The sequence below is a fragment of the Chaetodon auriga genome, chromosome 2 (assembly GCF_051107435.1).
Source record: "Chaetodon auriga isolate fChaAug3 chromosome 2, fChaAug3.hap1, whole genome shotgun sequence".
NCBI classification, from domain to species: Eukaryota; Metazoa; Chordata; class Actinopteri; order Chaetodontiformes; family Chaetodontidae; genus Chaetodon; species Chaetodon auriga.
The window spans coordinates 16,939,115-16,956,011 of NC_135075.1; the positions used below are offsets into that span (position 1 = coordinate 16,939,115).

The 16,897-nt window shown below is 43.5% G+C and overlaps 1 protein-coding gene across 11 annotated transcripts in view; it reads right to left on the minus strand.

Moving 5' to 3' along the window:
- erc2 (ELKS/RAB6-interacting/CAST family member 2) overlaps nt 1-16,897 on the minus strand; it is a 41,418-nt gene that overhangs the window by 6,253 nt on the left and 18,268 nt on the right. For 5 of the 11 annotated variants that reach the window (XR_013079241.1, XR_013079237.1, XR_013079238.1 and 2 more), the window contains 11 exons: nt 15,262-15,417; nt 14,148-14,315; nt 13,414-13,581; nt 12,324-12,461; nt 11,083-11,223; nt 10,673-10,813; nt 9,442-9,477; nt 7,137-7,339; nt 1,859-1,982; nt 1,343-1,503; nt 621-768 (listed from right to left, as the gene is read on the minus strand). Coding sequence is in view for 6 of the 11 variants with exons in the window: in XM_076758608.1 (XP_076614723.1) it covers nt 621-768; nt 1,343-1,503; nt 1,859-1,982; nt 7,137-7,339; nt 9,442-9,477; nt 10,673-10,813; nt 11,083-11,223; nt 12,324-12,461; nt 13,414-13,581; nt 14,148-14,315; nt 15,262-15,417 (1,584 nt within the window). In the remaining 5 variants the exon portion in view is untranslated. The remainder of the gene's footprint in view (nt 1-620; nt 769-1,342; nt 1,504-1,858; nt 1,983-7,136; nt 7,340-9,441; nt 9,478-10,672; nt 10,814-11,082; nt 11,224-12,323; nt 12,462-13,413; nt 13,582-14,147; nt 14,316-15,261; nt 15,418-16,897) is intronic. The other 6 variants (XR_013079240.1, XM_076758656.1, XM_076758633.1 and 3 more) reach the window with 2 other exon arrangements.

Sequence of the window (16,897 nt, forward strand, 5' to 3'; positions counted from 1 at the left end):
ATGCCATATTGTTGCTGCAAAGATTCCTGGTGTACAACTCATACCAGAGCTATAGACCTGAAACTTTGATTCGAGAACTCTCGAATAGTAAAAAAAAACAAAGACTTGAGACTTCACTGACTTGACTGCTGCACGACTTTACTTACTTGAGAGTTGACTCCTTGAAGACCTGACATGACTTGAGGCTTGAAAGCAAAAACATTTAAGACTCAAGTTTTGACCCGGGAAACACACCTTGAATATTACATTATTAGGCCTACACACAGAATGGATTTGACCTCAGGTATGCAAAATTGCACTTCCTTGATGGCAAAACATCAAAGCTGAATTTAAATGTCATGTTAATGGCCAGAAAAGAGCTGCAGTTGACTTGCAATCTGCTAATGGACTTGCCCCAAAACAAAAAAACAAACTCTTAAAAACAACTCTTATTCATACTGCAACATGCGCACTTGGGAAAAGTGCCAAAACTGAGGCAGCAAAGAGGATCCGTGGCCATGCGTGTGTACCACTCTCTGTAGATGAAATGCAGATAATGGCTAGTAGCCTTGTGCAGCTATATTTGTCATTTTGACTGAGTGCAGGCAGAATTTTCCTTGAAACTGTGCTGCAGTACTAACATGTTGTTTGAGTTGGTGCATCAGTTTGTCCCGCTCCCTCTTGAGGGCCAGCACTTCCTCCTGGGTCTTCTTTTTATTGGAGGCAGACAGTTCCAGCAGTGCAATATTAGCATCTTTCTCACTGATGGCTGCCAGCAGAGCTTGTTGCCTGAAGAAGAAAAACAACATTATAGCATCAGCACTTATATTCTATAAAAGAGAAAGGACATTAAATAAATGGTATATAGGTGAGACATTCCATTAAGTGTTTTTAACTATTGCATCAATTCAGTTTAACTCCATCAGTGTCAAATGCTGCAAGTCAAATTCCTTAAGGGATCCAGCTCCAGTTTGCCTTCAGGCTTTCTGCCAGAAACTCAGGTGACGTAGTATAAAAAGTCGATGTAGGGAGGAGGCTGTGGTGGATGAATGAGTAAAACACAGGAGTTTCACCCAGAAGACAGGGGTTTGTGTCCAGTATGAGTCACCACCGTCTTATTATTTTTAGATTTAGCTGACTCAGTATTATCAGTTTTTAGGATGCATAAAGTTGCTGAATGCACACAGTGCAGATAAACTTTAGCAGAATAGCTGAATGGCCCTGTTCCTGTTGACGACACATTTTCATCGTCATTCAGCGTCTCGATGTTTGCTGGGATGACTTCGCCAGAAATACATCAGCAGAAGTGAAATTGTTCGCAGTCTTTGTGAGACTGACGTCAAAATGTCATGATGGCACTAACTTCATCTCCAGGATCTCCTCCAGCTGTTTCCTGCGCTCTTGTCTCATGTTGGTGAGGTGGGTGTCCCTCTCCTGCAGCGACTGCTGGGTGGAGGAGAGACGCTGCTTGGTGGAATCCAGCTCCTGCCTCGTCCTCTCCAGCGTGTTCATCAGCTCCTCCAGCTGACGGACAACAAGGGAACACACACCAAATGTGTAAATAAGACACACAAGCACATGTTTCATGACTGACGTGTTAAACCATGTATCATCACTGGTAAATATACACAGTTGCCAGTTTATTAGGTACACCCAGCTAAAACTAATGCAGTCAAATACAACAGTCCTACAGTAAATCCAGCCAACATGAAGGTTAAAATGTTCAGTTTTGATGAAACTGCGTTCATTCAACTGTATGAACCCTCACGGATATAAACAAGGTGGACAAAATAGTAGAAACACCTGTCAGTGTAATCAATACAATAGATCAACCTAATAAATTAACAACTGAATGTGTTTCTCAAGAGTAAATCTGCACCTTTAAGTGGTGGCCACCATCCATGGAGCTGTCCTTACGAGGGTCTTGTCCTAAGCCTTTCTTGTCCCCTTGTGGTCCCAGTTTGATGTTTTGACCCTTCTTGGTCTGATCTTTGCCTCCTTGTCTGTAAAAGCACATACATGTCAGACCTATTCCATACCAAGAAGTTCTCTGAATCCCATTCTGTAGTTAGTGTACCATTTATCTATTAGGAAATGCAAAATACATTCTCGAGACAATAGTGTTATATGAAAAGCAGGTACATGTGTGAGTAGAGTACCGTATACACCCATGTATTACAACAAAAAACACGAAACACAAGTAAGTAGAACAAGCACATCATAAGGGATAATTATGTCATTTTGAATGAATCTTTCAAAATGGTACCAATCATGAGATCACAGGAATGCAAGAAGACATGAGCATCACAGATGAATTGATAGCTTCATGTTAGCATGACACTGCTGAGATGACTCGCAGGTTTAAGCACCAGAGTTAGGATGGATACAGGTAGAGATGGGTGTGCAATGGAGGGGAGGGACATTACTTACCTGGGAGCAAGACTGCAGATGGGGAAAGTAAAAGGTAGAAGAGAAGGGGATGACACGACAAGTGGAGGAGACATTGGAAGCAGGAGACGAGAGCACACAAAGGAAAAAGTAAAAAAAACAAACAAACAAAGAGACATTAGAACCAGAACATAAAGAAACAACCACAAGAAAACAATACAGAGGACCCAGAGGAGATCACAGTGTGCTCACTGTCAAACAACACGGGAGACTACAAAGGCGCCTGTGGCAGCCGCTGCTCTGTAGCCTGACACAGCTAATGCAGGATGCACCTTCTCTGAAAACATGAAACCATGTGCATCTGCTGCCAAGCCTAGGAGTGGCAGACATGCAGTCAGACAGGCAAAAATCAGCCGGGCAAAAGAAGAGGGGAGGAGGACAGGTCTGAGTGCCGAGCAAAAGGAGGGAAAACCAACAGTGGTTTGACCAAGAGAAGGAGTGAGCTAGTGAGAGAATCAGTTATGGATGCAGGGTTGTTCAGACAGAAGAGACCCGACTGAATTGACACACTTCAGGACCGAGGCTTCAGTCCAGACCCTACCTACTACAGCACCTCACTTACTGAGCGCGTGTAGACCTGGAGCACAGCAGCTCTACTCATGCAGGCCACTAGGCTGATCATTTCCCTTAGTGTCTGGTAGATCAAGCTAGGCAGGGCGTGGTGGGGCAGGTTGGGAGGGAGAGCAGGAAGGTGGGCACCGGGAAAGATCACAGAGAAGAGAGGGGTTGTCGGGTGATGCTACTGGGACGATCTGAAGATGCGAGGGTGGCTGAGAGTTACAGAGGGGGAGGGTGACGAAGGGTGGGCAGATGGGTGGATGGAATGAGCAGGGGAAGCGTGCTCATGGCAGGAGGAGGCCTCAGCTCTAAGAACAGAAACTTCCTACATAAGCTACAACAAACAGCCAACACCACAAAAAGATACAAAGAAGTGTGTGTGTGTGTGTGTGTGTGTGTGTGTGTGTGTGTGTGTGTGTGTGCAAATGTGCATATATAGATATTTCAACAAAGAACACAGAGGGACAAAAAGTACAATACTAACTAATATGGATGAAAGAAGTGAGAGCAGAAAATCACACCAAGTTCTACTCACTCTTAAGACTGCTAGTAATGCAATACATAGTGTAGTATTTACAGTATTAATATATACAGGTTCAAATTTGGACAGGGGCTTTGAGCTACAACTGTAAAAATTTTACAGCATAAAACGAATTTTCTTGAGAAATTTCGCTGCTTGTTTGCTAAATCCTTGGTGTGACTGGTGTCATTGTGTGACTTCACCATGCATCAGAACAGAAACAGGCCACAACACGAACCTCAGTGTGAAGTAACGTCTACTGTTCAGGGAATCAAAGGAATAGCACGAAATATATGACTAGATGGATGAAGTTTAGTCCTGACAAGCACGAGAGGCACAAACCTTAAACTTTAAGGTTTGGACTTCATGTTGACTTTTTATTGTATGAGGTGGTGGTTTTATTTGCTGATTTGTAAAGGTAATGTGATTTGTCAGACAACAACATCTTTGTTGATTTAATTCCCCACAGTGCAGAGACAGATAGCTGGTAATGCTGGTTGCCACGTGCAGATAAAACATAATCATGCACATAAACTTTCTCACACACACTCGCTCACGCAGGCTGATCACAGACCATTCATGACTCACATTCACACATACAGTTCGCCACAGAGCAAGCACATGCTGAGGAAATAAAAGCAAACATTGATCCAGGGATCTTTGTATCACGTGCGCGGGTACAGCACTAACACCACAGACTAAAAACAGAGCCCGTCGCTGTGATACAAAGATCTGTGAATCCTTCAGACAGCAGGCAGACCCAGGCACACAGGTGAAACCAGATGCAGTTGCAGCAGTCGCAGTCGGAGACTTTAACCACGCAGCCGAGCTGAAGTGCCAGGGCAGAGCACTCACTTTCCCAGGAAATCCCACACCATGCCCCCTATCTGCTGGGGAGCAGCGGACACAGAAGGGAGCGGGTCAGGGGGAGCTCTGCCACCGGGACGAGGGGTGGGGCGAGGGGCAGAGGGAGGGGGGCTGGTGTCGGGGCGGGACGGGGGCACAACAGAGAAAGAGTTGTGTGGGAGATGGGAAAGAGATTTTGAAAGGAGAATCAGATTTGAGAAAGGAAAAGGAAGGAGGTTCAAGACCGAGGTTGAAAGTGATCAATGGCAGAGGGTGAAGAGAGGGAGGCGTGAAACGGAAGATAGAAAGAGGAACGGGACAGAAAAAAGTGGGTAAAGATGGCAAAAAAAGGACAAGAACACTCAATTAATTCAACACAACTAACAAATTTAGCATGACACTGAAACCAAACGGCCTCTGTCACCAGCTGGGAAGGAAACACAGAACTGGTTTGAACAAGTGGTAGAACCTGGACTCTATAAGCGGCAGGGGAGAACAGACAGCGTGTCGTCCTCATGCAGTCTTTGTCTCATCAGTCTAAATTCCCGTCCAGGTGAATGTCGACGGTCTCCTCCATCAAACGAACCGAAGCCAAAAGCTGCTTCCAGTGCAGAGAATCTGGACCACACACTGCACTGAGAGGTGAGCCCAGAGCTGATGAGGCCACCAGCTTTATTTATGTGGTCCATTAACTGGAATCAGTTTGACCTCTTCCATTAAGGGGGTGACTGAGCAGTACTTTGGGCTCTAATATCACATCTAACATAGTGTCACAACTTTAGCAGAGAGCCTTCTGGTGTATCTCAACGTGCAGCTGCAACTTCTGTCCATTGCAGGGTGTATTTCTGAGCATACTGTACAACACCATGACTGGATCCAGTGCAGTACACTGTGCAAACACCCTCATGACGTCACTCTTGTGCATAACAACAGAAAATGACAGCACATGTAAAACACGGAGAACTTAACACAGGACATTTTTAAGCTGACAAAACACAGATGCTATTTTAACTTCGACTGTATTGTATTATTTAGGATGATAACCAGGGTTCTAAATTAACACCCGCCAACCCGCCAAATGCGGGTTAAAATTCATATTGGCGGGTGTAAATAAAAACTTACCAGCCAATTTGGCCGGTAATGCATTAGGCAATCATGTCAGTCAGAGCCGCTCTACAGTTCTTGGTCATTTGTCCCCCTGACAGTCCGTCCTACATTTCCCATGAACACTGTCGTAATGCTACGTGATGACGTACAAGACGCCCATTGGCTGTGCGCAGGCACACTATAGTTTGTAGTGCAACCGGCGCGAGAAACCACGGAAACGCAAACGAAGAAGAAGAAGAATGAACGGCGGCGTATAAACTGTAAAAAAGGAGACTGAGCTAGCTAAAAGTAAAAAGTACAGTTAAACTACATGCGTGGTTGGGACAGACGTCTGGGGGCGAGAAGAGGAAGGAGGCAGGGGATGAGAATGTCGACAAAGCGTGCGAAACGAAGAAAAGAAAGTTTAACGCTAAATGGCTGACAGGTCATGAATGGCTTGTGTTTGATCACGAAAATGCCGTCATGTTTTGTAAGGATTGCCGCATGTACACGAAAGAAAAAAACAAGACGAATAATTTTGTGGTGGGGACTAATAATTTTAAAGTCGAGGCAGTAAAGGACCATGAGAGTGCCCGAAGTCATCAGGAGAGCCGAAGGAGTCTGCAGTACTGACTGCTGCACTATTTGTGTTTTCTAGTTGTACATACATAATTCAATTTATTACCAATGCAATTTTTTGCAAGTGTTTAAGTCATGGCTGTTACTTATATATATTTCTTATTAAAGAAGGAAAGCAGAAACACTTTAAGTTGAAAGGAAAAATACATTTTATTAGGAATGTAATGATACTAAATACTGGAAAAATGTCTTTTAGAAAATAATAAATCTGACAGCATTTTTTGTTTGTATAAATTAAATGTTTGCACTTTCTGTGTATATTTTGTTTCATGTGTTGTACTTTCTGTGCATTTTTCATGCCAACAATGTAAATAAAATGATCAAATGCATTCAGTGGCACTCATAATCTCTTATTTTCAAGGGAAAAAATTTGGCTAGTGGAAATTCTGATTGGCTGGTAACTTTAGAAGGTCACCAGCCACATTGGCTGGTGATCAAAAAAGTTAATTTAGAACCCTGATGATAACATTAAAGGATGGCTTCACCCAAATCTTAAAACAACAGACTTTGCCTGGAGGTTTGTAAACTGTTTCTATGACCACATGCAGCACACAACACAGGAAAAGGAAAGGAAAAAGTGTTTTCTACAATTTATAGGAATATGTCAGAATAGGAATAAAAGATAGGAAGAATTGTATAAACATAAAGAATACTTTTAGTTTGTTTTTGTTTTTCTCCATGGTGGGTCTCTCTCTGTGTCTTGTTTCGTATATATTTTATGTTGTGTATGCATACTGTTTCTATTTGTATTATTTCTTCATAGCTTGGAGCTGAGCGGGTGGGTTTAGGGATATTATTTATATGCAGAAAAACCAATAAATAGAGTCTCATCAAATTTGGATGCACTTACTGTAAATTGCTTTGGACAAAAGAAAAATTAATGTAATGCAATAATATAACAATTTTGCTAAAATACCATACAAGTATACTCATTATTTCTATGTAACTTTAACAGTAGTAGAAAATATAAACTGTGGGAGTAATTACATCAGGCTAAGCGGAAGGTTAATACGTCTTTGAATGCCTTAACTAACTTGTCCAGACAGTTAGAGATAATTACCTTTCCAACTCAGCGATCTTCTTGTCCTTATCATTCTTTTCGGTCTCCACCTCTCGCAGGATGTCCAGGAGTCTCTCCACCTCCGTCTGAGCCTTGTTGGCCTCGTCCTTGTAGTAGCTCACCTCCTTCTCCAGCAGCTTCACTCGGTCCACGTACTCCGGGTTCCCTCTGGTGCCGGACTGCTGCTCCACCTCATGGGCCTTCTGCGTCCACACGCCAGGTAAAGACACAAACAAACGAACATGCACACATGCACACGCCCGAAGATACACTCAGTTAACATTATAACGTTGCAACAACCATGCAGTTACAGCACAGGATGTTTTACTGCCAATGGAAGAGAGATACATACAGTACATTGCAGTCCATTGGGTCTTATATTAACTGTTAACTATTCCCCTCTCTCTCTCTCTCTCTCTCTCACACAGACACACACACACACACACACACACACACTCTCTTTCTCTCTCTCTCTCTCTCTCTCTCTCTCTCTCTCTCTCTTTCTCAATGAACAGAGTAAAATGTTGTGGACAAGGGCATCATTGCTGGTGCTGGCTCATTAGCTTTAACAGAGCTATTATTAAGCCCCATTTAACAGCCCTCTGAGATTCCCAGTCACTTCACACACTTGGTGACTATACAAAATACAGGATTATGTGTGTGTGCGTGTGTGTGTGTGTGTGTGTGTGTGTGTGTGTGTGTGTGTGTGTGTGTGTGTGTGTGTGTGGTTGTGTGTTTGTACTGCACTTAAACAAACAAAACACTAGTAACAAATTAGTGACATGCTAAAATCATGATTCTGTCTCACAGGTTATCTGTCACAAACTAATCAGAGCTCAATATGGACTTGTCTTGCCATCATTGCAACAGTTTGTAACTCTCCATGAAGCACATTACAGTGGTACACATCACCCTCGAGACAATATGCAGCCACACATATCAACAAGTGCAAGAGAGCATCCACTGAAACACTGCAGTGATCTCCAACCACGGCTGATATACCTGAGCTAACCGCACCACACTGAGGCGAAAGAAAAGCGTGGCAACACTGACAGTGACAACATGCAACAAGGTCGACCATATCATGCAAACCCAACAAAGCTGCACAGTCCTTGTGATTGTCAGTCAAAAGAATGGAGAAGCAATAGGGACCAAGTAGATCTGTCGGCTAACAGTAAGTGTTGTGTTTTAAGCATGGAGGTGCAATGTTAGGGTTTAAATTGTGAAATATACACGAAGTCATTTTAGAAGCACTAATCAGTATGGAAGTATATACTGAAATACAAAAACACACATACAAATTAGGCTCCATACAACCTCTGTGGTTTTTGTTGTGAGCATTATGCTAAAGATTCCTGAATTGATTTAATCTCTGTTTTGTGATATATTGACTTCCTTCATGAAAGTATCATTAAAAATTGGTGACCTCAGAATTATTAAAGCTCAACCTGTTCTGCACCTGTGATTTTACAAAGCTGCACAAAAATGAATTCCGGCAAGAACAGTGAGGAAAAGAAAAAATGAGTGTGAAAATCGATATCAGTGCATCCCTCGAAACGATTTAAAGCTTGACTTGGACATTTACTGGGATCCCAAAATACACTGAATATGAAAAAACTTCCCAGTCATCATCAAACGTAACTCAGTAACAACTGGAAAAGATGGAAAAAATTCGGTCTCACAGTTATTTCCAGGGCTGCAGGTGCCAAAAGGTATGAGGAAACTAGGAGTTAGGCCATGTCCTGAGACTTCCATACAGTATCTAAGCAGTGTTTGTGAAGAGCTCCATGCTTGAAGCATTTGAGCCTTCAGAAATAAAATGTGAGCTGCCTTTCTCATGTGTACTTGCATGTGTATGCTTTGGGATATCCTGTTCTCAAACATTTGCCCTGATGGAGCTTCAGTCTGATCTTTACATTCTTGCAAAATCTCACTGTAGTTAAACAAGCAAATCACAGTTAAACCAACCACACTGAAAAACGTTAAGAATACACAGATATACTGTACGCTGCATAATTCCAACCGACCAAATAAAGTGAACTTAAAATACTGTATACGTAACACCAGTTTCACCACGTGTCACAAACACAAACAGTTGCAGAATGTTGCACAGGACTCTGAGTGCAGCATAAAGCTCATTGTATCAGTACAGTGCGATGACCAACATGCATCTGGGTGGGACGGTGGGTGAAAGCAGAACCTGTGCTGGGGGCTGGCATGATCACCATCTAGCATGTTTCAAAGAAGGAATCAGTGTCCTCATGCTTTCAATACGTGGCCCAGAGGGCTCAAGAGAGGGACTTACAGGGTTGTTCATGTGACTGAATAGCTGCTCAGCTTGCTACATTGCAAACGGAGGAGTTGAGGAAGGGAGTGGGGCGGAGGGGGTGGGGGGTGGGGGAAACCCGAGAGAGTAAGTGTTAGGATATAGTTTGAGCCAGAGGAGAGAACAGCAGGATCAGACATGTTACAATACATGTTTGACAGAGCAGTAACATAGTCTCAGTAAAGCACATGTTGTTACAGGTCAACACATCACAGACAAATGCAGAGGAGCAGACACGGGGGCAGTCAGTGGATTTTTGAGTAGGAGGAGGCAGAGGGGGATTTTTATTGGACTGTCTGCTCCCAGCAGCGGTCTGACAAAGCAGTGCGGCCTGTTTCGGGAGAGAAACCATGATGGTAGCCATTATCCTAATAAACTATGTTTTATATGAGGCAGGTTCACGTTCCCAGATTATGATGATACTTACAAGAAGTTTGCTTTTTTTTTTCAAACAAGGAAATAGTTTGATGAAGAATTACAGTTTTCATTAACGAGCCGAGAAAGACACTAAACCAGCTTTCAGCCAAACTTGTTTAATTCTCACAATAAAAGGAATAATCCCCTATTTGTGAAGTCTAAAACAATTTAATAGTCTCCATTCAAGCGGTCCCTGAACTCACAGTGAGGTAATTCTTCACACAGCTCTGGCTTTTCATCTGCAGTTCAGTTCAATTAATGAGGGACGTCTGCAGTCTCCATTCAGGGCAGAAAAGCTCTCCACAGTTTAGCCAAAGTTGAAGCATTTATCAGAAGAAAAGTAAATGTTTCAAATAGGCAAAAGAGGCCTGGACCCCTTGAAATCATCTGAGGAAATCCATCATCCGTATATACCGTTTTCATAACAACAATATTTGTGGAGGGATTTTTTTGCCCTGGATTTGGACTGTGCATTACAAGACCACTGACAGACACAATTATACAACTTTGAGTCCTATATAACAAAAAGGAGGAATGATTTTGAGACTTAACTCCATCACTCTTCAAAATATTTCAAAATAATTGATTTGAGCTGATTGTTATCTGGAATCTGTGAATTATTTCTTCAAGCTTACACAGCTTACTTAAGCGTGCTGACACTAGTGAAAAATGAAATACAAAATATCGATCTAGGTTCAAAATAAGTACATACATGTGTAATAAAATCAAAATCAAATCGACACATCATCCTGTGCTCATGTGAGAGAGTCTGCACTGTGACACACACACCCACCTTCTGCAACTGCGTCTCCAACTTACTACACTCCTCTTTTTTCTGCTCGATGGCGATCTCCAGTGACTTAAGCTTTGAATCCTTCTTGAGACCAGAAGATGCCAGGGATGAAGCATGTTCCTTCAAATCGATGAGACTGGACTGCAGGTGGACAGACAGCACAGACAGTTAGCACGGGTTCAAACCAGGAGGTCTAAAGGGGGCCACAACGCCAGAGGCGGCAGCTTAAATGTCATATAAAGACCTGCTTGAAGAGAGATGTACAATATATGCTGTGCAGTACGGCAGAGTAGAGAAACATAAAGGCACAGCATGTGTAATAATATACAGTCATGTGGATACCCCCCCCCCCCCACACACACCCTCACACAAAAAGAAAATCTCTTTGCCCTCCCTGGATACTCACTGACCTCTTTCTCTGTTAACTCTATCTGCAGGCTGTTGACTTTCTCCTTCAGATCCTTGTTCTCCTTCTTATAGGACTCCACTTCCTCCAGACGTTCTCTGTCTTCCCTCTCTCTTTGGTCCTTTAAACGCTCTATAATTCTCTCCTAACACACACACACACACACACACACACACACACATACACACACAGAATTAAACGAATTACACTTAAGAATGTTCTATGTTGAATGTTCTAAAGAGCCAACTTAGGACTTAAAAAAGTCTTTGCTGAGCAATAAGACACACTTATCAGGCGATTTACTCGTGCTTACAGCGATATGTAAGAGTAAGCTTTGAGAGCAGCTCTCAAGTGGCACCTTTTATGTAGTAAGAAATTTGATAAACAGAAATTGTAAGTTTGCGAGGAGTAAAAGCGAAGGATTATTACTTTTATCTTTGACTCAAAGGAAAAGTTCATATTCTGCACAGGTATCAGCGTTCCTGTCGAGAGTTATAGTTAGTTGTTTGTACGCTGCACACAAGTTTGAAGCTACCACCAGCAGCCAGCTAGCTTAGCTTAGCATCCAGCCAACCTGTCTCTGTGTACAGGTAGAAAAATCTACCTGCCAACACCTGTACGGCTCAACACACTGTGGCTTGTTGTACAAACTTAACTTCCTGGAGTCTCTTCCTGCTGGTTGTGTATAGATTATGTTTTAACGTTGCCTGTCCAGATAAGCCGCAGATACTTGTGAACATACTATTTCCCGAAAGAAGTCAAAAGTTGAATGACGGTAAAATTGTCAAACACTTTTATCTCCCAGGAATAAAGTGCTAGGGGAGTTAGGGGAGTCATTATCAGCTTTGCAGTCTGTGACAAACTCTTAATTATCTTCCCCCTCTTGTAAATTTGGCAAATACCTCTCTGTTTTCATTTTAGTCCTTTTTCTTTAGGCAGTGCCAGAGGAATACTTTTACATTTGGAGACACCATCATGTTGTACTTTAGCAGCATCATGATTGATTGGACAGTTGCTGCAGCTTTGGCTTCATGCTTCCCAGTAACTTTATTAAAAAAAAGGATTTGTGGAATACGCAATTTCATATTCAGTGAATGGGGTGGGCCGACCCTGCAGACACCGACTGTATGCTCTCATTAAAAAAAAACTCCCACAGAGGGAAAATGATTGTTGTGCAGCAGCTGTTCACATCCCATCTGCGAACACTTATTGCATCCACCCTAATGCTTCAGTGCTGCACCACACCTTCTCTGACAGCGCCTCCTCCAGCGTGGCCAGGGCAGTGTCTGTGTTACTGGAGTCGGTCTGCAGAGACTTGACCCTGTCCTTCAGGTTCCCCAGCTGCTTGTCTTTGTCCCGAAGCTGCTCCTGCAGGTTCTCAATCTGACACAGGGAGGAGGAGAGTGGGAGGAGGGTGGTGACAGAGGGGAGAGTGGAAAAAAGCACAGAAACAGAGGTAAATAGCATGATCTCAAAACCAGAGTGTGTTTAAAGTTGGTGTAATAGCTGGACTTGGAGATTATAAAAGTCTTTGAAGATTAATACCCTCTACAGACAACGTCATGTTCACAGTCTGAAATGTGCCGAGGCTTTACAACCAAGCGTTTTTCATTTCAGGAAGAAATACATCACAAGCTGTCAGACTCTTAAGAAGAGTTTGTGAAGTACAATAAAGAGAAGAACGAAATATAAATCAAGCTGGAAGCGGTGAGCAAATAGGAATTGTGCCTTAAGACTAATGTAAAATCTAATTAGTGATAGTAAAACACGTGCACTGATCTAATTCACTATATAATATGACTGACACAACCAATAACCAAAATCAAATAACCACATCTGAAGATAACAAAGTTTCAGAAATCACGAGAGATGACAAAGAGAGAGATAAAAGTGGGCAGATGAGGGAGAGGAGGTGTGAAAAAACAAGAGAGAGAGGAGGGAAAAAAAGGCAAAGAGAATGGGTGAGCAGGTCAGGGTGAGAGAGGGAGTAACACTCTGAGAGTATTTATAGCACACACATGCTCACACACACACACAATAGAGCCAGTGAGGCAGAAATATCTTCTTGCTTGTCTTTCTATGGACACTTTCCCCCTGAGAGCAACAGAGACTCTCTCACTCTTAATGGAGAGAGTAACCACTCTGCTTTGTGTTTTCACAGAGTGGCTGGTTTAGTCCAGGACACAAGAATCTCACAAAACAACTTCATTCAAATTTCAAATTATATCTGCAGTAAACTGACAAAGACCTCAGCTTGCCATCATCATCACCTCCGGCCTTTCATCCCTCCGTGCGTCCTATCAGGAGGGAGGTTTTCCTCAACTCTGGTTCTCACCTTCTTCTGCAGGACATTGATCTTCCGTTCTTTGACCTCGAGCATGTCCTTCATGTCCCTGATTTCTCCGGCGAGCGTGCCCTTCTCCTCCGTCAGGTCCTGCAGCTGCTTGGTTTTCTTGTTCAGGAAGGACTCTTTCTCCTCCAGACGCAGACGCAGAGCATCCACCTGAAGCACGACACAGCCAAAACCAGCTTAGAGGAAGTCCTCACACTGTACTGTGGTGAGGCTCCTTAAAATGAAAGGGCTTTATATAATACAGGCTTGACCGTAAGTGAGAAAAAACTTTATAGGAGTTATTAGACACAAAATTCTGTCATGGCTTTGAAGTATTTATTCATTTCACTTAATCTCCATGCAGCTGCAGAAAAACATGAGTGCTGAGTGAGTATTTTTTCGTGTGGTGCTTATGTTCAGTTCTTATAGTAACCCTACTGCTTCCACGGTTATTTATTTATTAGCGCAGCTTTTGGATGTTTTTGATCTTTATTAGATGTGCTGTGACAGTATACTTCGCATTACCGTTTCTTTGGTGCCGCCCTGAGTCACAGCTCGGCTAGTTTCAAGTCCCAAAGTAAATAAAGTGCTGATATGATTTGCAGTAATAAGCTTCAGACCCAGGGAAAGCCTATTATTTGCTCAGTTTGGCTCAGAGTATGAAAATGTTTGCGAGGCAGTGTATTGTTAGGTTGATTTACTGCATGTGTACAAACAAATTAAGGGTTTTTCATTACCTCTGTTTGCAGGATGGCAGCACGTTGCTCCTTGGCAGTGAGAGACTCTTTGAGCACCTCGATATGCTGTTTGCAGTCTGAGTTCTGGTTGTTGAGGGTCTCTAGTTTTGTCTGTAGAGCCAGCAGCTCTGACTCTTTCTTCGACAACTCCTGTTTCAGCTGGTCGATCTACAGACGTATGGAACAGACCAATTACATAAGCTATGCAATGTTTCACAATGATGGCGTGTGTGTTTGTGTGACACAGAAACGGAGTGAGAAACCTCTTTTTACCAAACACGGAGCTCGTCAGTACAGCTTTTGCACTATTTTCATCAACGTGCTTTTTTCTCATTAAAAATGCATTTGGGACTGACTCCCCTGCATTCATCATATATTATACATCATCTCTATTCATGATTGATGAAAAGAGGTCTAAAAATAGAATAACAAAACTGTGGCTGGTCTGCGCCTGGTCGACTATTATGAAGAGCGGTATGTAAACACAGTGTCAAAGCTTCGCAGAGACATATGAGCCTGAGAGAGCAGCAGACGCACACCCCTTGACACGACTGCAGATTGCAGGTAGATGTGCGGGTGTCTTGACAGCGCAGCTGTAACTAGTGACAGGCAGCAGCCAAAAATACATGTTATTATGTCGTCATGGAGCGTGGGCTAATAGAAACACTGACTTGTCTGAAAAGTCAGTTTAATAAAATCTGTCACTCTGACTTTGTGGACCGGTGCAAGTCACTCTGAACATAATACACATGATGACTGGTGGCAGAACAATAAAGTAGTTAGCTTTTATACATAATTAAGAAAGAAAACTTGAGTATTTTACTGTACAGCATGCACTTGCTGATTTAGGTTTTTGCTTTTTTTTTTTTTTTTGGTATTCTTGACACTGAGTCTCAAAAAAACAGCAGAGAAGCAGCTCTCAGATAGTTGCCAACAGGACACTTTGCTGATGACTCTGAACGCTAAAGCAGCTCATTTAAGTGACTTCATTTAGTATTCCTCTCCGCACAGGTCTGCCTGTACCCCACACAACAAAATCGTGTTCGCTTTTCAGCCATATTTGCACAGGATGTGCTTTTCTACAAGCGCATGCACTAGAGCAGACGGTATCTACCTTGGTCTTCATAAACTTAGAGTGGTTCTTGTAGACCTCCATCTGTTTGATCTCCTCCTCTCTGTCCTCTGTGTTCAGTAAACCGTTCGCCTTCAGCATTTGGATCTCATCCTCCAGGTCTCGAATGTTGCGCTCCAAAGAGGCAATTTTGGTGTCCTGCACACAAACATGCAGAGGAGACACACCTCAAAACCCTGACTGGCATGTCCACAAGTTGCATCCTGCAAACCTGAACTGAACTAGAGACAAGAGTCCAGGACAGACAGAAAGACTGACAACAACAAAAAAAGGTAGAGAGAGGCTAAAAGTCAGAGATATAGCGAGATAAAGAGAGACTGGGAGAAGCTCTTTGGTGTGGCTGAGAGCAACTGCAGTATCTGTCGGTGAAATCAGGAGCTTTCTACCCAGCTCCTTGCAGCGGCTCAGAGGATTAATCACCATTGGGAAATATTGAGCACACATCCAGCACGGAGAGATCAGCAAGGACCAGAGCGAAACAAGCCGAGGGAAAGGAAGAAAAGTAACAAGCCGTAGCTTTTGTCGTAGTTGCTTGCAGATCAATGCAGAATCCAGTGTCTGGACTGCGCCTGTGAGTGCAGCTTTAGCTTCACGGCTTTTTAAATAAATAATACAACGTCTTTAAGATTAGCCATGGTCCATCTCCCTCTCCAGCAGAGCATAGAGCAACCTTGCTCCTTCCTGTCTTTCTCTCTTTTTTTGTCCCTCCTTCTTTCTTCCTAGTGGCTCTGAACTTCTGAACTTGTGGCCGTTGGCAGGGTCAGTCATAGCCCACTGCAGAGGAACATGGGTAATGTGTCGTAATGAGGAATGACGGACTATCCGAGAAGGATCTGAGGGGTTAACGTGAATGCACTAGCGCTGCACATGTACATGCGCTTTGCCCTGCCGTTGCATCTCACCTCAGTCTCCCGTGTTACGAGACGAACATCAATGAACTAACATTGCAGCGATAGATACAAGACACCGTACCTTCAAAGGAGGGAGATTTTATTCCATCCACATGTAATCACTGGTACACCGACCTGGCCAGTAAATCCTGCTCTTTATCTCTCTTTCCCTGCCTCTGTGTGTCTCTCTTTCTATCTATCTCCCTGCATACTGGCCTCTCACTGTCATAAACAACCACACCTGTTTCCATGGTAGCAGCAGGCAGGCTATATACTGTGCACTGTCTCTGGTGAGTGAGGAGGAGAGGGCGGGAGAGATGTAAGGGAGAGAGGGAGGGAGGATTATTCGTGCTTCCATCAGCATCAGCATCAACACAGCAGAGGGAGAGAGGAGAGGGGAGAGATGCAGGGTCTTCCGGCACAGCACAGGAGGAGGAGGAGGAGGAGGAGGAGGAGGAGGAGGGGGAGGAGGAGGAGAAGGAGGAGGAGGCGGGTCTTCCCTCGCTCTATATGCAAATCAACAGGATCCCAGAGCACAGATGTCACATGACCGTGCCAGCGGGAGGCTGGGGCCTGCACAGTGCCGATCCAGCCGAGTGAGAGGGGCTGTGTCAGCTCAGCGATGATGTCATGATTTATTTTGAGGAAGTGATGTCAGACCTCTGCAGTGAGCCTGGTGGTGTCTACAGCGGTACAACACTTGTTGTACAAATCAGCCGTACAACAAG